General features: G+C 32.6%; 1 protein-coding gene across 50 annotated transcripts in view; it reads left to right on the forward strand.

Moving 5' to 3' along the window:
- The first annotated feature begins 346 nt into the window (after positions 1–346).
- smoc1 (SPARC related modular calcium binding 1) overlaps positions 347–18918 on the forward strand; it is a 156991-nt gene continuing 138419 nt past the window's right edge. For all 50 annotated transcript variants that reach the window (XM_021467096.3, XM_021467091.3, XM_021467094.3 and 47 more), the window contains exon 1: positions 347–686. In XM_021467096.3, the coding sequence (XP_021322771.1) occupies positions 594–686 (93 nt within the window). In that variant the 5' untranslated portion in view covers positions 347–593. The remainder of the gene's footprint in view (positions 687–18918) is intronic.

Genomic DNA, 18918 nt, shown 5'->3' on the forward strand with positions numbered 1-18918 from the left:
CACAGTTCAAGTTCTCATTATCAGAATAAAACAGCACATAAACTAATTTCTATCTTATACTCTATTTTTTGTTAATTCCAAATCTTTCCAAAATATTCTTAAGTAAACACAATAAAAAAGGATGCAAAACTATTTTTCTTGACCACTCGCAGGAACGTCGTGTCAAAGAAAGTTGTAGACAGAGTGCGTCATTACTGCGGTGACCAAGTGACTGATGATTAATCCGCGGACTGTCGCGCCCCCCGCCCCGTCTAACTGCGCTGTCATTGGTCGATCCTCCTGTCATTCAAGCCACGCAATCCCTCCTCCTGAGGTTTAAAACGCGTCTCAAAGTGAAAGACAAACTATTCAACCTGTAGCTCTGGAAAGGACAGTACATCCCACTCAGTGGAAAGAGTGTATCATTGCGACCATCACCCTCTTTGTCCGCGTTCTCTCTGGCACTATGAAAACGCACACATGTAAAGGAGAAACCCGTTGAGGACGAATTTATTTTGGAAACAAACTTTTGGAATTTCCTGCAACGTTGGGACTTTTGCCAATTCTTAAGTTAAATCTTGTCCAGTCGTGTTAACACTTCATCGTCAGACAGAATGAACTGTCACAATCTGGCTCTTTGTGTATTCATGTATTTGATGGTGATGCGCCTGCCAGCAGCCTCAACGCAGAAATCCACTGGTCCTCGGGTAAGTCCGTACGGAACACCGCTTTCCTCAACTGCGGTCAAGCCAGCCGCGGTTCGGAAAAACACAGTCAAGCCAGCCGCGCTTTATATTTCGGTGCGCGCGTATTATTATCATTACGGTAATGTCAGCCGCCACACAGAGAGCGCTCACAGAGCACCCATTTCGCCCAGAACAGAGAGATAACAACGAAATATAAGTTTATCCCCCTTTCCTCCCACGTATGCTTTATTAAACAATTTATTAGCTTTTTTTGACTGTTGTTATTTTAAGAAATTGCTTTCTGGGCTTACCTTTAATTTCCTCAAGTCTATCTTTTTGCTTCAAATGATTTTATAGCAGATCAAACGGACAGAATAAATATACGATTTCTAAATACACAGAATGCGTTTCTACTTCTCCTAGCCAACTACAGTACATTGCAAATAAGGTTAAATGCAATTTTATACAACGTGGCTAACCTCAGAAAGTGAAAACAATCATAAAGTAGTCCAACAAAACATTGTTTGAATTACAAATATATGTTTATTTTATTTAAAGGGGATTTAAAAGGTTATGTTTCTTTCAGTATATGGGATATGGGGCATTATTACACTTTAGATGACTGTAAAGACCTTATTGTTATAAGTAGAATAGAACAACAGTAAGATCGATGCAGGAAGTCAAATACTAAGCATACATCATATGAAGCCTGTTTTACTGCAGCATTTTGGAGAAATGTACCATTAACACACTTTAAAGTCCTATAAAGTAATAAGTAGAAAAAAACCCCCAAAGTTTGGTTCTGATACAGGATGTACATGCATACCTCATGTGAAAGACCTCATTTAAGTTAACAGAAGAAAACTATGGACAGGACATCCAATATTATATGCATATCTCATAATAACTTACTGCAGCATTTTGGAGAAATGGGCAATTAATGAGCTATAAAGTCTTTAAAGTGTTATAAATACATTGTTTGGAATAAGTTAAATAAAAGAGTGATCAGGTCTGATACTAGATGTCCCATGCTATATGCATATATACAACATATGAATCCTTTTTACTGCAGCAATTTGGAAAAAAATTTATCATTTAAAAGATGTAGAAAAAAAACAATAGTCAGGTCTTATACAGGACATCCCATACTAAACCTCATATAAAGACTTGTTACTGCAGCATTTTGGAGAAATTGGGCATTAACATTACTCAAAGTGTTATGAAGACCCAATTTTCAATAAATAGACAAAAAACAATGATCAGTTCCTGTACAGAACATCACATACAATATGCATACTACATATAAACACTTCTTACTCTAGCAATCTGGAGAAGTGGGACATTAACATAATATAAAGTGTTATAAAGACCCCATTTCGAATAAGTAGAAAGAAACAATGGTCAGTTCTTATTAAGGACATCCCATACTATATGTGTACTTCACATGAAATCTTTTTTACTGCAGCATTTTGGAGAAACTGGGTATTAACCTATTATAAAGTGATATAAAAACCCCATTTCTAATAAGTAGAAAAAAACAATGGACAGTTCTTATACAGGACATCCCATACTATATCTGTACTTCACATGAAGCGTTTTTACTGCAGCATTTTAAAGAAACGGGGTATTAACATAACGTAAAATACTATAAAGACCACATTTTAAATAGGTAGAAAAAATCTATGGTCAGTTCTTATACAGGACATCCCATACTATATGTGTACTTCACATGAAACCTTTTTACTGCAGTGTTTTGGAGAAATTGTATATAATATATTTCAAAGTGTTCTAAAGACCCCAATTCAAATAAGTAGAAAAAAAACAATGGTCAGTTCCTTTACAGGACATCCATACTATATCTGTACTTCACATAAAACTTTTTTACTGCAGCATTTTGGAGAAAAGGGGTATTAAAATAAAATAAAGTGCTATAAAGACCTCATTTCAAATAAGTAGAAAAAAACAATGGTCAGTTCTAGTACAGGACATCCCATACTATGTGTGTACATTACATGAAACCTTCTTACTGCACTGTTTTGGAGAAATGAGGTATTAAAACAACAAAGTGATATAAAAACCCCACTTCAAATAAGTAGAAAAAAACAATGGTCAGTTCTTATACAGGACATCTCATACTATATATGTACTTCACATGAAACCTTTTTACTGCAGCATTTTAGAGAAACAGGGTGTTAACATAGAAAAAAAGTACTATAAAGTCCACCTTTCAAATAAGTAGAGAAAAACAATGGTCAGATCTTATACACGACACCCTTATCTCTGTGTGTACTTCACATGAAAGCTTTTTACTGCAGCATTTTAAAGACACGGGGGAATTAACATAGTATAAAGTAATATAAGGACCCCGTTTTAAATAAGTAGAAATAAACAATGGTCAGTTCTTACACAGGACATCCCGTACTATATGTGTACTTCACATTAAACCTTCTTACTGCACTGTTTTGGAGAAATTGTATATTAATATGATTTAAAGTGTTACAAAGACCCCATTTTTAATAAGTAGAAAAAGACAAGGGTCAGTTCTTACATAGGACATCCCATACTATGTACTTGACATGAAACTTTCTTACTGCACTGTTTTGGAGAAATGGGGTATTAACATAATATAAAGTACTATAAAGACCCCATTTCCAATAAGTAGAAAAAAACAATGGTCAGTTCTTATTCAGGACATCCCATACTATATGTGTACTTCACATAAAAACTTTTTACTGCACTGTTTTGGAGAAACGGGGTAATAACCTGATATAAAGTGCTATAAAGACCCCATTTCAAATAAGTAGAAAAAGACAATGGTCAGTTCTTATACAGGACATCCCATACTATATCTGTACTTCACATGAAATCTATTTACTGCAGCGTTTTGGAGAAAGGGGTATTAACATAATATAAAGTGCTATAAAGACCGCATTTCAAATAAGTAGAAAAAAAACAATGGTCAGTTCTAATACAGGACATACCATACTATATGTGTACTTCACATGAAACCTTTTTAATGCAGCATTTTGGAGAAAGGGGGTATTAACATAATATAAAGTGCTTTAAAGACCCCATTTCAAATAAGTAGAAAAAAACAATGGTCAGTTCTTATACAGGACGTCCCATACTATATATGTACTTCACATGAAACCTTTTTACTGCAGCATTTTGGAGAAACTGGGTATTAGGCCAATATAAAGTGCTATAAAGACCCTATTTCAAATAAGTAGAAAAAAACAATGGTCAGTTCTTATACAGGACATACCATACTATATGTGTACTTCACATGAAACCTTTTTACTGCAGCATTTTGGAGAAAGGGGGTATTAACATATTTTATAGGGCTATAAAGAGCCCATTTCCAATAAGTAGAAAAAAACAATGGTCAGTTCTTATACAGGACATCCCATACTACGTGTGTACTTCACATGAAACCTTTTTACTGCAGCGTTTTAAAGAGACGGGGTATTAACATAATATAAAATACTTTAAAGACCGCATTTTAAATAAGTAGAAAAAAACAATGGTCAGTTCTAACACAGGACATCCCATACTATATATGTACTTCACACGAAACCTTTTTACTGCAGCATTTTAAAGAGACGGGGTATTAACATAATATAAAATACTATAAAGACCGCATTTTAAATAAGTAGAAAAAAACAATGGTCAGTTCTTACACAGGATATCCCATACTATGTGTGGACTTCACATGAAACCTTATTACTGCAGTGTTTTGGAGAAATTGTTTAATATTATATTTCAAAGTGTTATAAAGACCCCAATTTAAATAAGTAGAAAAAAACAATGGTCAGTTCTTATACAGGACATCCCATACTATATCTCTACTTCACATGAAACCTATTTACTGCAGCATTTTAGAGAAATGGGGAATAAACATAAAATAAAGTCCTATAAAGACCCCATTTCAGATAAGTAGAAAAAAACAATGGTCAGTTCTTACACAGGACATCCCATACTATATATGTACTTCACATGAAACCTTTTTACTGCAGCATTTTAAAGAGACGGGGTATTAACATAATATAAAATACTATAAAGACCGCATTTTAAATAAGTAGAAAAAAACAGTGGTCAGTTCTTACACAGGACATCCCATACTATGTGTGGACTTCACATGAAACCTTATTACTGCAGCGTTTTGGAGAAATTGTTTAATATTATATTTCAAAGTGTTATAAAGACCCCAATTTAAATAAGTAGAAAAAAACAATGGTCAGTTCTTATACAGGACATCCCATACTATATCTCTACTTCACATGAAACCTATTTACTGCAGCATTTTAGAGAAATGGGGAATAAACATAAAATAAAGTCCTATAAAGACCCCATTTCAGATAAGTAGAAAAAAACAATGGTCAGTTCTTACACAGGACATCCCATACTATATATGTACTTCACATGAAACCTTTTTACTGCAGCATTTTAAAGAGACGGGGTATTAACATAATATAAAATACTATAAAGACCGCATTTTAAATAAGTAGAAAAAAACAGTGGTCAGTTCTTACACAGGACATCCCATACTATGTGTGGACTTCACATGAAACCTTATTACTGCAGCGTTTTGGAGAAATTGTTTAATATTATATTTCAAAGTGTTATAAAGACCCCAATTTAAATAAGTAGAAAAAAACAATGGTCAGTTCTTATACAGGACATCCCATACTATATCTCTACTTCACATGAAACCTATTTACTGCAGCATTTTAGAGAAATGGGGAATAAACATAAAATAAAGTCCTATAAAGACCCCATTTCAGATAAGTAGAAAAAAACAATGGTCAGTTCTTACACAGGACATCCCATACTATATATGTACTTCACATGAAACCTTTTTACTGCAGCATTTTAAAGAGACGGGGTATTAACATAATATAAAATACTATAAAGACCGCATTTTAAATGAGTAGAAAAAAACAGTGGTCAGTTCTTACACAGGACATCCCATACTATGTGTGGACTTCACATGAAACCTTATTACTGCAGCGTTTTGGAGAAATTGTTTAATATTATATTTCAAAGTGTTATAAAGACCCCAATTTAAATAAGTAGAAAAAAACAATGGTCAGTTCTTATACACGACATCCCATACTATATGTGTACTTCACATGAAACCTATTTACTGCAGCATTTTAGAGAAATGGGGTATTAACATAATATAAAGTGCTATAAAGACCCCATTTCAAATAAGTAGAAAAAAACAATGGTAAGTTTTTGTTCACTACATTCCATATTTTGTGTGTACATCACATGAAACATTCTTACTGCACTGTTTTGGAGAAATGAGGTATTAACATAACATAAAGTTGTATAAAAACCCCATTTCAAATAAGTAGAAAAAAATAATGGTCAGATCTTATACAGGACATGCTAATCTATGTGTGTACTTCACATGAAACCTTTTTACTGCAGCATTTTAAAGAAAAGGAATATTAACATAATATAAAGTGCTATAAAGACCCCATTTCAAATAAGTAGAAAAAGACAATGGTCAGTTCTTATACATGACATACCATACTATATATGTACTTCACATGAAACCTTTTTACTGCTGCATTTTGGAGAAACGAGGTATTAAGCCAATATAAAGTGCTATAAAGACCCTATTTTAAATAAGTAGAAAAAAACAATGGTCAGTTCTTATACCGGACATACCATACTATATGTGTACTTCACATGAAACCTTTTTACTGCAGCATTTTGGAGAAAGGGGGTATTAAGATAATATAAAGTGCTATAAAGACCCCATTTCAAATAAGTAGAAAAAGACAATGGTCAGTTCTTATACAGGACATCGCATACTATATCTCTACTTCACATGAAACCTATTTACTGCAGCGTTTTGGAGAAAGGGGGTATTAACATAATATAAAGTGCTATAAAGACCGCATTTCAAATGAGTAAAAAAAAACAATGGTCAGTTCTTATACAGGACATACCATACTATATGTGTACTTCACATGAAACCTTTTTACTGCAGCATTTTGGAGAAAGGGGGTATTAACATAATTTAAAGTGCTTTAAAGACCCCATTTCAAATAAGTAGAAAAAGACAATGGTCAGTTCTTATACATGACATACCATACTATATATGTACTTCACATGAAAGCTTTTTACTGCAGCATTTTGGAGAAACGGGGTATTAAGCCAATATAAAGTGCTACAAAGACCCTATTTCAAATAAGTAGAAAAAAACAATGGTCAGTTCTTATACAGGACATACCATACCATATGTGTACTTCACATGAAACCTTTTTACTGCAGCATTTTGGAGAAAGGGGGTATTAACATAATATAAAGTGCTAAAAAGACCCCATTTCAAATAAGTAGAAAAAAACAATGGTCAGTTCTTATACAGGACATCCCATACTATATGTGCACTTCACATGAAACATTTTTACTGCATCGTTTTTGGGAAACAGGGTATTAACGTATGATAAAGTGCTATAAAGAGCCCATTTCCAATAAGTAGAAAAAAAACTATGGTCCGTTCTTACATAGGACATCCCATGCTATGTACTTGACATGAAACTTTCTTACTGCACTGTTTTGGACAAACGGGGTATTAACATAATATAAAGTACTATAAAGACCCCATTTCCAATAAGTAGAAAGAAACAATGGTCAGTTTTTATTCAGGACATCCCTTACTTTATGTGTACTTCACATAAAAACTTTTTACTGCACTGTTTTGGAGAATTGGGGTAATAACCTAATATAAAGTGCTATAAAGACCGCATTTCAAATAAGTAGAAAAAAACAATAGTCAGTTCTTATACAGGACATACCATACTATATGTGTACTTCACATGAAACCTTTTTACAGCAGCATTTTGGAGAAAGGGGGTATTAACATAATATAAAGTGCTATAAAGACCCCATTTCAAATAAGTAGAAAAAGACAATGGTCAGTTCTTATACAGGACATCCCATACTATATCTGTACTTCACATGAAACCTATTTACTGCAGCGTTTTGGAGAAAGGGGGTATTAACATAATATAAAGTGCTATAAAGACCACATTATAAATAAGTAGAAAAAGACAATGGTCAGTTCTTATACAGGACATCCCATACTATATCTGTACTTCACATGAATCCTATTTACTGCAGCGTTTTGGAGAAAGCGGGTATTAACATAATATAAAGTGCTTTAAAGACTGCATTTCAAATAAGTAGAAAAAAACAATGGTCAGTTCTTATACAGGACATACCATACTATATGTGTACTTCACTTGAAACCTTTTTACTGCAGCATTTTGGAGAAAGGGGGTATTAACATGATATAAAGTGCTTTAAAGACCCCATTTCCAATAAGTAGAAAAAAACAATGGTCAGTTCTTAAACAGGACGTCCCACACTATGTGCACTTCACATGAAACCTTTTTACTGCAGCGTTTTGGAGAAACAGGGTAATAATATATTATAAAGTGCTATGAGGAGCCCATTTCCAATAAGTAGAATAAAACAATGGTCAGTTCTTATACAGGACATCCTGTACTATATGTGCACTTCACATGAAATCTTTTTTACTGCAGCGTTTTGGAGAAACTGGGTATTAACCTATTATAAAGTGACATAAAAACCCCATTTCTAATAAGTAGAAAAAAACAATGGTCAGTTCTAATACAGGACATCCCATACTATATGTGCACTTCACATGAAACATTTTTACTGCAGCATTTTTGGGAAACAGGGTATTAACATATGATAAAGTGCTATAAAGAGCCCATTTCCAATAAGTAGAAAAAAACAATGGTCCGTTCTTACATAGGACATCCCATGCTATGTACTTGACATGAAACTTTCTTACTGCACTGTTTTGGACAAACGGGGTATTAACATAATATAAAGTACTATAAAGACCCCATTTCCAATAAGTAGAAAGAAACAATGGTCAGTTCTTATACAGGACATACCATACTAAATGTGTACTTCACATGAAACCTTTTTACTGCAGCATTTTGGAGAAAGGGGGTATTAACATGATATAAAGTGCTTTAAAGACCCCATTTCAAATAAGTAGAAAAAGACAATGGTCAGTTCTTATACATGACATACCATACTAAATATGTACTTCTCATGAAACCTTTTTACTGCAGCATTTTGGAGAAACGGGGTATTAAGTCAATATAAAGTGCTATAAAGACCCTATTTCAAATAAGTAGAAAAAAACAATGGTCAGTTCTTATACAGGACATACCATACTATATGTGTACTTCACATGAAACCTTTTTACTGCAGCATTTTGGAGAAAGGGGTTGTTAACATGATATAAAGTGCTTTAAAGACCCTATTTCAAATAAGTAGAAAAAAACAATGGTCAGTTCTTATACAGGACATACCATACTATATATGTACTTCACATGAAACCTTTTTACTGCAGCATTTTGGAGAAGGGGTATTAACATAATATAAAGTGCTATAAAGACCCCATTTCAAATAAGTAGCAAAAAACAATGGTCAGTTCTTATACAGGACATCCCATACTATATGTGCACTTCACATGAAACATTTTTACTGCAGCGTTTTTGGGAAACTGGGTATTAACATATTATAAAATGCTATAAAGAGCCCATTTCTGAAAAGTAGAAAAAAAACAATGGTCAGTTCTTATACAGGACATCCCATACTATATGTGAATTTCACATTAAATCTTTTTTACTGCAGCATTTTGTAGTATTAGGTTACTAATGTAATTCAAAATGTTATAAAGACCCCATATCAAATAAGTAGAAAAAAACAATGGTCAGTTCTTATACAGGACGTCCCATACTATATCTGTACTTCACATGAAACCTTTTTACTGCAGCATTTTGGAGAAAGGGGTATTAACATAATATAAAGTGCTATAAAGACCCCATTTCAAATAAGTAGAAAAAGACAATGGTCAGTTCTTACACAGGACATCCCATACTATATCTGTACTTCACATGAAACCTATTTACTGCAGCGTTTTGGAGAAAGGGGGTATTAACATAATATAAAGTGCTATAAAGACCACATTATAAATAAGTAGAAAAAGACAATGGTCAGTTCTTATACAGGACATCCCATACTATATCTGTACTTCACATGAATCCTATTTACTGCAGCGTTTTGGAGAAAGCGGGTATTAACATAATATAAAGTGCTTTAAAGACTGCATTTCAAATAAGTAGAAAAAAACAATGGTCAGTTCTTATACAGGACATCCTAAACTATATATGTACTTCACATGAAACCTTTTTACTTCAGCATTTTAAAGAAACGGGGCATTAACATAATATAAAGTACTATAAAGACTTAATTTTAAATAAGTAGAAAAAACAATGGTCAGTTTTTTTTACAGGACATCCCATACTATTTATGTACTTCACATGAAACCTTTTTACTGCAGCAATTTAAAGAAACTGGCTATTAACATAATATAAAGTACTATAAACACCCCATTTCAAATAAGTAGAAAAAAACAATGGTCAGTTCTTATATAGGACATCCTAATCTATGTGTGTACTTCACATGAAAACTTTTTACTGCAGCATTTTAAAGAAACGGGGGTATTAACCTATTATAAAGTGCTATAAAAACCTCTATTCAAATAAGTAGAAAAAACAATGGTCAATTCTTATACAGGACATCCTATACTATATGTGTACTTCACACTAAACCTTCTAACTGCACTGCTTTGGGGAAATGGGGTATAGATCTAATATAAAGTGCTATAAAAACCGCATTTCAAGTAGAAAAAAACAATTGTCAGTTCTCATACAGGACATCCCATACTATGTGTGTATGTACTTCACATACAATCTTTTTACTGCAGCATTTTAAAGAAACGGGGTATTAACATAATATAAAGTACTATAAAGACTGCATTTTAAATAAGTAGAAAAAAATAATGGTTGATTCTTATATAGGACATCCAATAATATATATGTAACTATATATGTACTTCACATGAAACCTTTTTACTGCAGCATTTTCGAGAAATGGGGTATTAACTCATTATAAAGTGCTATAAAGACCACAGTTTAAATAAGTAGAAGACAACAATAGTCAGTTCTTATACAGGATATTCCATACTATATGTGTACTTCACATAAAGCCTTTTTACTTCAGTGTTTTGGAGAAACAGGGTATTAACATATTACAAAGTGCTATAAAGACCCCATTTCAAATAAGTAGAAAAAGACAATGGTCAGTTCATATATAGGACATCCCATACTATGTGTGTACTTCACATGAAACCTTTTTATTGCAGCATTTTGAAGAAATGGGGTATTAACCTATTATAAAGTGCTACAAAGACCGCATGTCAAATAAGTAGAAAAAAACATTGGTCAGTTCTTATATAGGACATCCCATACTATATGCATACTTCACATGGATTATTCTTACTGCAGCATTTTCGAGAAATGGGATATTAACATATTACAAAGTGCTATAAAGACCCCATTTCTAATAAGTTGAAGAAAACAATTGCCAGTTTTTATACTGGGCGTCCTATACTATACACATACTTCATGTGAAGACTTCTCACCAAATAATTTTGGAGAAATTGGGAAATAACAAAATTCAAGTGTTTTAAAGACCCCATTTTTTAGAAGTAGAATACAAAAATAGTCAGTTTTTGTAGAGGACATCTCATAAAATTTGCATACATCATATAAAGCCTTCTTACTACTACTTTTTAGAGAAATGGGGCACTAACATAATATGAAGTACTATAAAGACCTCATTACTAATAAGTAGAAAAAACAATAGTCAGTTGTCTTACAGGATGTCCTATACTTTATGCATACTTCATGTGAAAACTTATTACTGCACCATTTTCGAGAAATTGGGTATTAAACTTATAAATTGCTTTAAAGACCCCTTTTCTAAAAAGTAGAAAAAAATAACAATGCTCAGCTCTTCCTATTGCTGAATACTCGTAGAGGACATCCCATACTGTATGCATACCTAATATGAAACCTTCTTACTGCCACTTTTTGGAGAATTGGGGCATTAACATAATATAAAGTGCTTTATGTTTTTGTACAGGACGTCCCTCACTGTATGCATAATTTACATGAAACCATCCTACTGCGGCATTTTGGTGAAATAGGTATCAACTTAAAGTACTAAAAAGACCTAATTTCTAATAAGTAGAAAAAATCAACGGTCAGTTCTTGTACAGGACATCCCCTACTACATGTATTTATCAGATGAAGACTTGTTACTGCAGTGTTTTGGAGAATTTGGGCATAAACATTATATAAAGTGCTTTAAATACCCAATGTCTAATAAGTAGAAGAAAACAATGGGCAGTTCACATTCATGACATTCCATAATATATGCATACTTTACATGAAACCTTGTCACTGCAGCATTTGGAGAAATGGAGGAATAATAACATTCAAAGTGTCATAAAGACCCAATGTCTAATAAGTAGAAGAAAACAATGGTCTGTTCTTAAAAAGGACGTCCCATACTAAAGGCGTACCTCATATGAAGACTTCTTACGGCAGCGTTTTAGAGAAAAGGGACATAATTACCTTTTAGATGGCTATCAAGACCCCATTTCTAATAAGTAAAAAAAAAAAAAAAAACGGTCAGTTCTTCAATGGACAATTCAGTGGTCAGTTAGGTTGATGGCATCATCCCAACTGTCTCAAGCTATTATTGTACCATTATAACAAAATGATATTGTTGGGGATGATGAGTGGTGCTGCTCCAAATGTAGGGTACAAAGACAAAGACAAAACAAATATGTTTGGTTAATTTCATAGAGATAGTTTACCCAAAAGTGAAAATGAACGCACTATGCACTGGCAATCAAATGGTTACAAACATTTATTAGTTCCTTCTTTTGGTTGAACACAAAAGATATTTAGAATGAACTTGAAAACTGGTAACCATTGACTTCCATTTTAGAAAAAAAAAACAATTACTATGGAGGTCAATAAATATAGTTCCTCAGCAGGAAGGGAACTGCAATTTTGTGTATCCCTGACACATTTGGAGTTGTGGAAAACTGTGATGTGCTGTCTGTCCTTGACACATTCGTCCTGTATCAAAACTGACCATTATTTTATTCTACTCATTCGAAATGGACACTTTATAGTCATCTGAAGAGTAATAACGCCCCATTAATCCAGATCACTGCAGTAACAAGTCTTCATATGAGGTATGCATATAGTATGTGATGTCCTGTAAAAGAAATGACTGTTCTTTTTTCTACTTATTAGAAATGAGGTGTTTGTAGCAATCTAAAAGGTAACAATGTCCCAATTCTCCAAAACGATGCAGTAACAAGTCTTCGTCTGAGATATGCATATAGCATTGCATGTCCTGTACGACTGATCAATGTTTTCTTCTACTTAGTAGAAATTGGGTCATTATAGAACTTTCTGCAGTAAGAAGTCTTCATATGTAGAAGAACTGATGATTTTATGTACTTATTAGAAATTGGGTGTTTATATCCATCTGAAAAGTAATAATGTCCCAATTCTCCAAAAAACTGAAGTAACAAGTGTTCATGTGAAGTACGCTTATAATATAGGATGTCCTGCATAAGAGCTGACCATTGTTTTCTTCTACTTACAAGAAATTGGGTCTTTGAAACACTTTAAATTATGTTAAACCTCATTTCTCAAAAACCCTGCTGTAATAAGGTTTTTATGTGAAGTAAACATTTAGTATGGGAAGTCCTGTACAATAAATAATCATTGTTTTTTTATACTTTTTAGAAATGGGGTCTTTATAACATTTTGAATTATAATAATACTCAATTGTTCAGTAAAAAGGTTCCATGTGAAGTACAGATATAGTATGGGATGTCATGTATAAGAACTGACATTGGTTTTTTTTTTCAACTTATTTGAATTGGGGTCTTTATAACACTTTATAATATGTTAATACCTAATTTTTCCAAAACACTGGAGTAAAAAGGTTTCAGGTCAAGTACACACATAGTATGGGATGTCCTGAATAAGAACTAACCACTGTTTTTTTTCTAATTATTTGAAATGCGGTCTTTATAGCACTTTATAATATTTTAATACCCAATTTCTCCAAAACGCTGCAGTAAAAAGGTTTCATGTCAAGTGCAGAAAGTATAGGATGTCCTGTATAAGAACTGACCATTGTTTTTTCTACTTATTTGAAATGGGGTTTTTATATTACTTTATATTATTATGTTAATACCCCATTTCTCCAAAACAGTGCAGTAAAAAGGTTTCATGTGAAGTACACACGTAGTATGGGATGTCCTGTATAAGAACTGACCATTGTTTTTTTCTACTTATTAAAAATGTTTTTTTTTATAAAACTTTATATGTTAAAACCCCGTGTCTCCAAATGATGCAGTAAAAAGGCTTTTTGTGAAGTGCACATATAGTATGGGATGTCCTGTATAAGAACTAACCATTATTTTTTTCTACTTATTTGAAATGTGGTCTTTATAGCACTTTATATTAGGTTAATACCCCATTTCTTTAAAATGCTGCAGTAAAAAGGTTTCATGTGAAGTACATATATAGTATTGGATGTCCTGTATGAGAACTGACCAATGTTTTCTTTTTTACTTATTTAAAATTGGGTTTTTATATCACCTTATATTATGCAAATATCACATTTCTTCTAAACAGTGCAGTGAGAAGTTTTTATGTCGAAGACGCATATAGTATGGCATGTCCTGTTTTAGAACTGACCAATGTTTTTTTCTACTTATTTGAAATGCGGTTCTTATAGCACTTTATAATATGTTAATACCCGATTTTTTAAAATGTGGCAGTAAAAAGGTTTCATGTTAAGTACACAAAGTATAGGATGTCCTGTAAAAGAACTGACCATTGTTTTTTCTCCTTATTTGAAATGAGGTTTTTATATCACTTTATAGTATGTTAATACCCCATTACTCCAAAACAATGCCGTAAGAAGGTTTAATGTGAAGTACACGTACAGTATGAAATGTCCTGTATAAGACCTGACCATTGTTTTTTTCTACTTATTTAAAATAAAGTCTTTATAGTACTTTATATTATGTTAATACCTCGTTTGTCACACATTGTCACGAAATGGGGAATGATCACAAAATGCAAAAAATCCAAGTGCAGCAATTTATTATAACAAAGACTAAGGTTTCCAAAAGACAAAGGTTTCCAAACTTAAACAGAACTAAAGCAGGATGCAAATCTAGTCCAAACAAGAGAACAGGCAAAAATCCAAAAACGAGTAAATACAAAAACAGGGTAGGAGTGCTAAAGAGTGCTAACGAAAACAAACACAAAACAGGAATCCAAGAATTATCAAAATACAAAAACTAGATGACCAGACAAACATACCAAATGTGAGGAGCTAACAAAATCCTAAAGCAACTAAAACAGAGGACAAGAGGGTTTATAAAGACAGGACTAAATTAACAAACACAAAACAGCTGTAACATAACACAATCAGTAATACAAAGGATTATGGGAAATGAAGTGAAACTACAAAACAAACTAGTGCCCTCAAGTGTCCAAACTAGGGCACTGCAACAGGTGTGACACACATAGATTAGAATGTCCTGTATAAGATCTGACCATTGTTTTTTTCAACTTATTTGAAATGGGGGCTTTATAGTACTTTTTTCAGTAAATACCCCGTTTCTCCAAAATGCTGCAGTAAAAAGGTTTCATGTGAAGTACATATATAGTATGGGATGTCCTGTATAAGAACTGACCATTGTTTTTTTCTACTTATTTGAAATGGGGTTTTTATACCACTTTATATTATGTTAATACCTCATTTCTCCAAAGCAGTGCTGTAAGAATGTTTAATGTGATGTAAACACATAGTATGGAATGTCCTGTACAAGAACTGACCATTGTTTTTTCTACTTATTTGAAATAGGGTCTTTATAGCACTTTATATTATGTTAATACCCCATTTCTCCAAAATGCTGCAGTAAATAGGTTTCATGTGAAGTACAGATATAGTATGGGATGTCCTGTATAAGAACTGACAATTGTTTTTTCTCTACTTATTTAAATTGGGGTATTTATAACACTTTGAAATATAATAATATACAATTTCTCCAAAACACTGCAGTAATAAGGTTTCATGTGAAGTTCACACATAGTATGGGATGTGCTGTATAAGAACTGACCATTGTTATTTTTCTACTTATTTAAAATGCAGTCTTTATATTATTTTATATTATGTTAATACCCCGTCTCTTTAAAATGCTGCAGTAAAAAGGTTTCATGTGAAGTACATATATAGCATGGGATGTCCTGTATAAGAACTGACTATTGTTTTTTTCTTATTATTAGAAATGGGGTCTTTATAGCACTTTATATTATGTTAATACCCCCTTTCTCCAAAATGCTGCAGTAAAAAGGTTTCATGTGAAGTACACATATAGTATGGTATGTCCTGTATAAGAACTGACCATTGTTTTTTTCTACTTATTTGAAATGCGGTCTTTATAGCACTTTATATCATGTTAATACCCCCTTTCTCCAAAACGCTGCAGTAAATAGGTTTCATGTGAAGTACAGATATAGTATGGGATGTCCTGTATAAGAACTGACCATTGTCTTTTTCTACTTATTTGAAATGGGGTCTTTATAGCACTTTATATTGGCTTAATACCTCGTTTCTCCAAAATGCTGCAGTAAAAAGGTTTCATGTGAAGTACATATATAGTATGGTATGTCATGTATAAGAACTGACCATTGTCTTTTTCTACTTATTTGAAATGGGGTCTTTAAAGCACTTTAAATCATGCTAATACCCCCTTTCTCCAAAATGCTGCAGTAAAAAGGTTTCATGTGAAGTACACATATAGTATGGTGTGTCCTGTATAAGAACTGACCATTGTTTTTTTCTACTTATTTGAAATGCGGTCTTTATAGCACTTTATATTATGTTAATACCCCCTTTCTCCAAAACGCTGCAGTAAATAGGTTTCATGTGAAGTACAGATATAGTATGGGATGTCCTGTATAAGAACTGACCATTGTCTTTTTCTACTTATTTGAAATGGGGTCTTTATAGCACTTTATATTATGTTAATACCCCCTTTCTCCAAAATGCTGCAGTAAAAAGGTTTCATGTGAAGTACACATATAGTATGGTATGTCCTGTATAAGAACTGACTATTGTTTTTTTCTACTTTTTTGAAATGCGGTCTTTATAGCACTTTATATTAGGTCATTACCCCAATTCTCCAAAACAGTGCAGTAAAAAGTTTTTATGTGAAGTACACAAAAAGTATTGAATGTCCTGAATAAGAACTGACCATTGTTTCTTTCTACTTATTGGAAATGGGGTCTTTATAGTACTTTATATTATGTTAATACCCCATTTCTCCAAAACAGTGCAGTAAGAAAGTTTCATGTCAAGTACATAGCATGGGATGTCCTATGTAAGAACTGACCATTGTTTTTTTCTACTTATTGGAAATGGGCTCTTTATAGCACTTTATCATATGTTAATACCCTGTTTCCCAAAAATGCTGCAGTAAAAATGTTTCATGTAAAGTGCACATATAGTATGAAATGTCCTGTATAAGAACTGACCATTGTTTTTTTCTACTTATTTAAAATAAACTCTTTATAGTACTTTATATTATGTTAATACCCTGTTTCTTTAAAATGCTGCAGTAAAAAGCTTTTATGTGAAGTACACACATAGATTAGGATGTCCTGTATAAGATCTGACCATTGTTTTTTTCTACTTATTTGAATGGGGGTATTTATAGTACTTTTTCTATGTAATACCCTGTTTCTCCAAAATGCTGCAGTAAAAAGGTTTCATGTGAAGTGTACATATAGTATGGGATATCCTGTATAACAACTGACAATTGTTTTTTCTACTTATTTGAAATGGGTTTTTTATATCACTTTATATTATTATGTTATTACCCCGCTTCTCCAAAACAGTGCAGTAAGAAGTTTTCATGTGAGGTACACATATAGTATGGGATGTCCTGTATAACAACTGACAAATGTTTTTTCCTTCTTATTTAAAATGCGGTCTTTATAGTACTTTATATTAGGTTAATATCCCGTTTCTTTAAAATGCTGCAGCAAAAAGATTTCATGTGAAGTACGCACATAGATTAGCATGTCCTGTATAAGATCTGACCATTGTTTTCTTCTACTTATTTGAAATGGGGTTTTTATACAACTTTATGTTATGTTAATACCTTATTTCTCCATAACAGTGCAGTAAGAATGTTTCATGTGATGTACACACAAAATATGGAATGTCTTGTACAAAAACTGACCATTGTTTTTTTTCTACTTATTTGAAATGGGGTCTTTATAGCACTTTATATTATGTTAATACCCCATTTCTCTAAAATGCTGCTGTAAATAGGTTTCATGTGAAGTACAGATATAGTATGGGATGTCATGTATATTAACTGACCATTGTTTTTTTTTTACTTATTTAAATTGGGGTCTTTATAACACTTTGAAATATAATATTATACAATTTCTCCAAAACACTGCAGTAATAAGGTTTCATGTGAAGTCCACACACAGCATGGGATGTTCTGTGTAAGAACTGACCATTGTTTTTTTCTACTTATTTAAAATGCGGTCTTTATATTATTTTATATTATGTTATTACCCCGTCTCTTTAAACTGCTGCAGTAAAAAGATTTCTCGTGAAGTACATGTATAGTATGGGATGTCCTGTATAAGAACTGACCATTGTTTTTTTCTACTTATTTAAAATGCGGTCTTTACAGTATTTTATATTATGTTAATACCCCGTCTCTTTAAAATGCTGCAGTAAAAAGGTTTCATGTGAAGTACATATCTAGTATGGGATGTCCTTTATAAGAACTGACCATTGTTTTTTTCTACTTATTTGAAATGGGGTCTTTATAGCACTTTATTTTATGTTAATACCCCATTTCTCTAAAATGCTGCAGTAAATAGGTTTCATGTAAAGTAGAGATATTGTATGGGATGTCCTGTATAATAACTGACCATTGTTTTTTTCTACTTATTTAAATTGGGGTCTTTATAACACTTTGAAATATAATATTAAAAAATTTCTCCAAAACACTGCAGTAATAAGGTTTCATGTGAAGTCCACACATAGTATGGGATGTCCTGTGTAAGAACTGACCATTGTTTTTTTCTACTTATTTAAAATGCGGTCTTTATAGTATTTTATATTATGTTAATACCCCGTCTCTTTAAAATGCTGCAGTAAAAAGGTTTCATGTGAAGTACATATATAGTATGGGATGTCCTGTGTAAGA

Source organism: Danio rerio, chromosome 17 (genome assembly GCF_049306965.1).
Source record: "Danio rerio strain Tuebingen ecotype United States chromosome 17, GRCz12tu, whole genome shotgun sequence".
NCBI classification, from domain to species: Eukaryota; Metazoa; Chordata; class Actinopteri; order Cypriniformes; family Danionidae; genus Danio; species Danio rerio.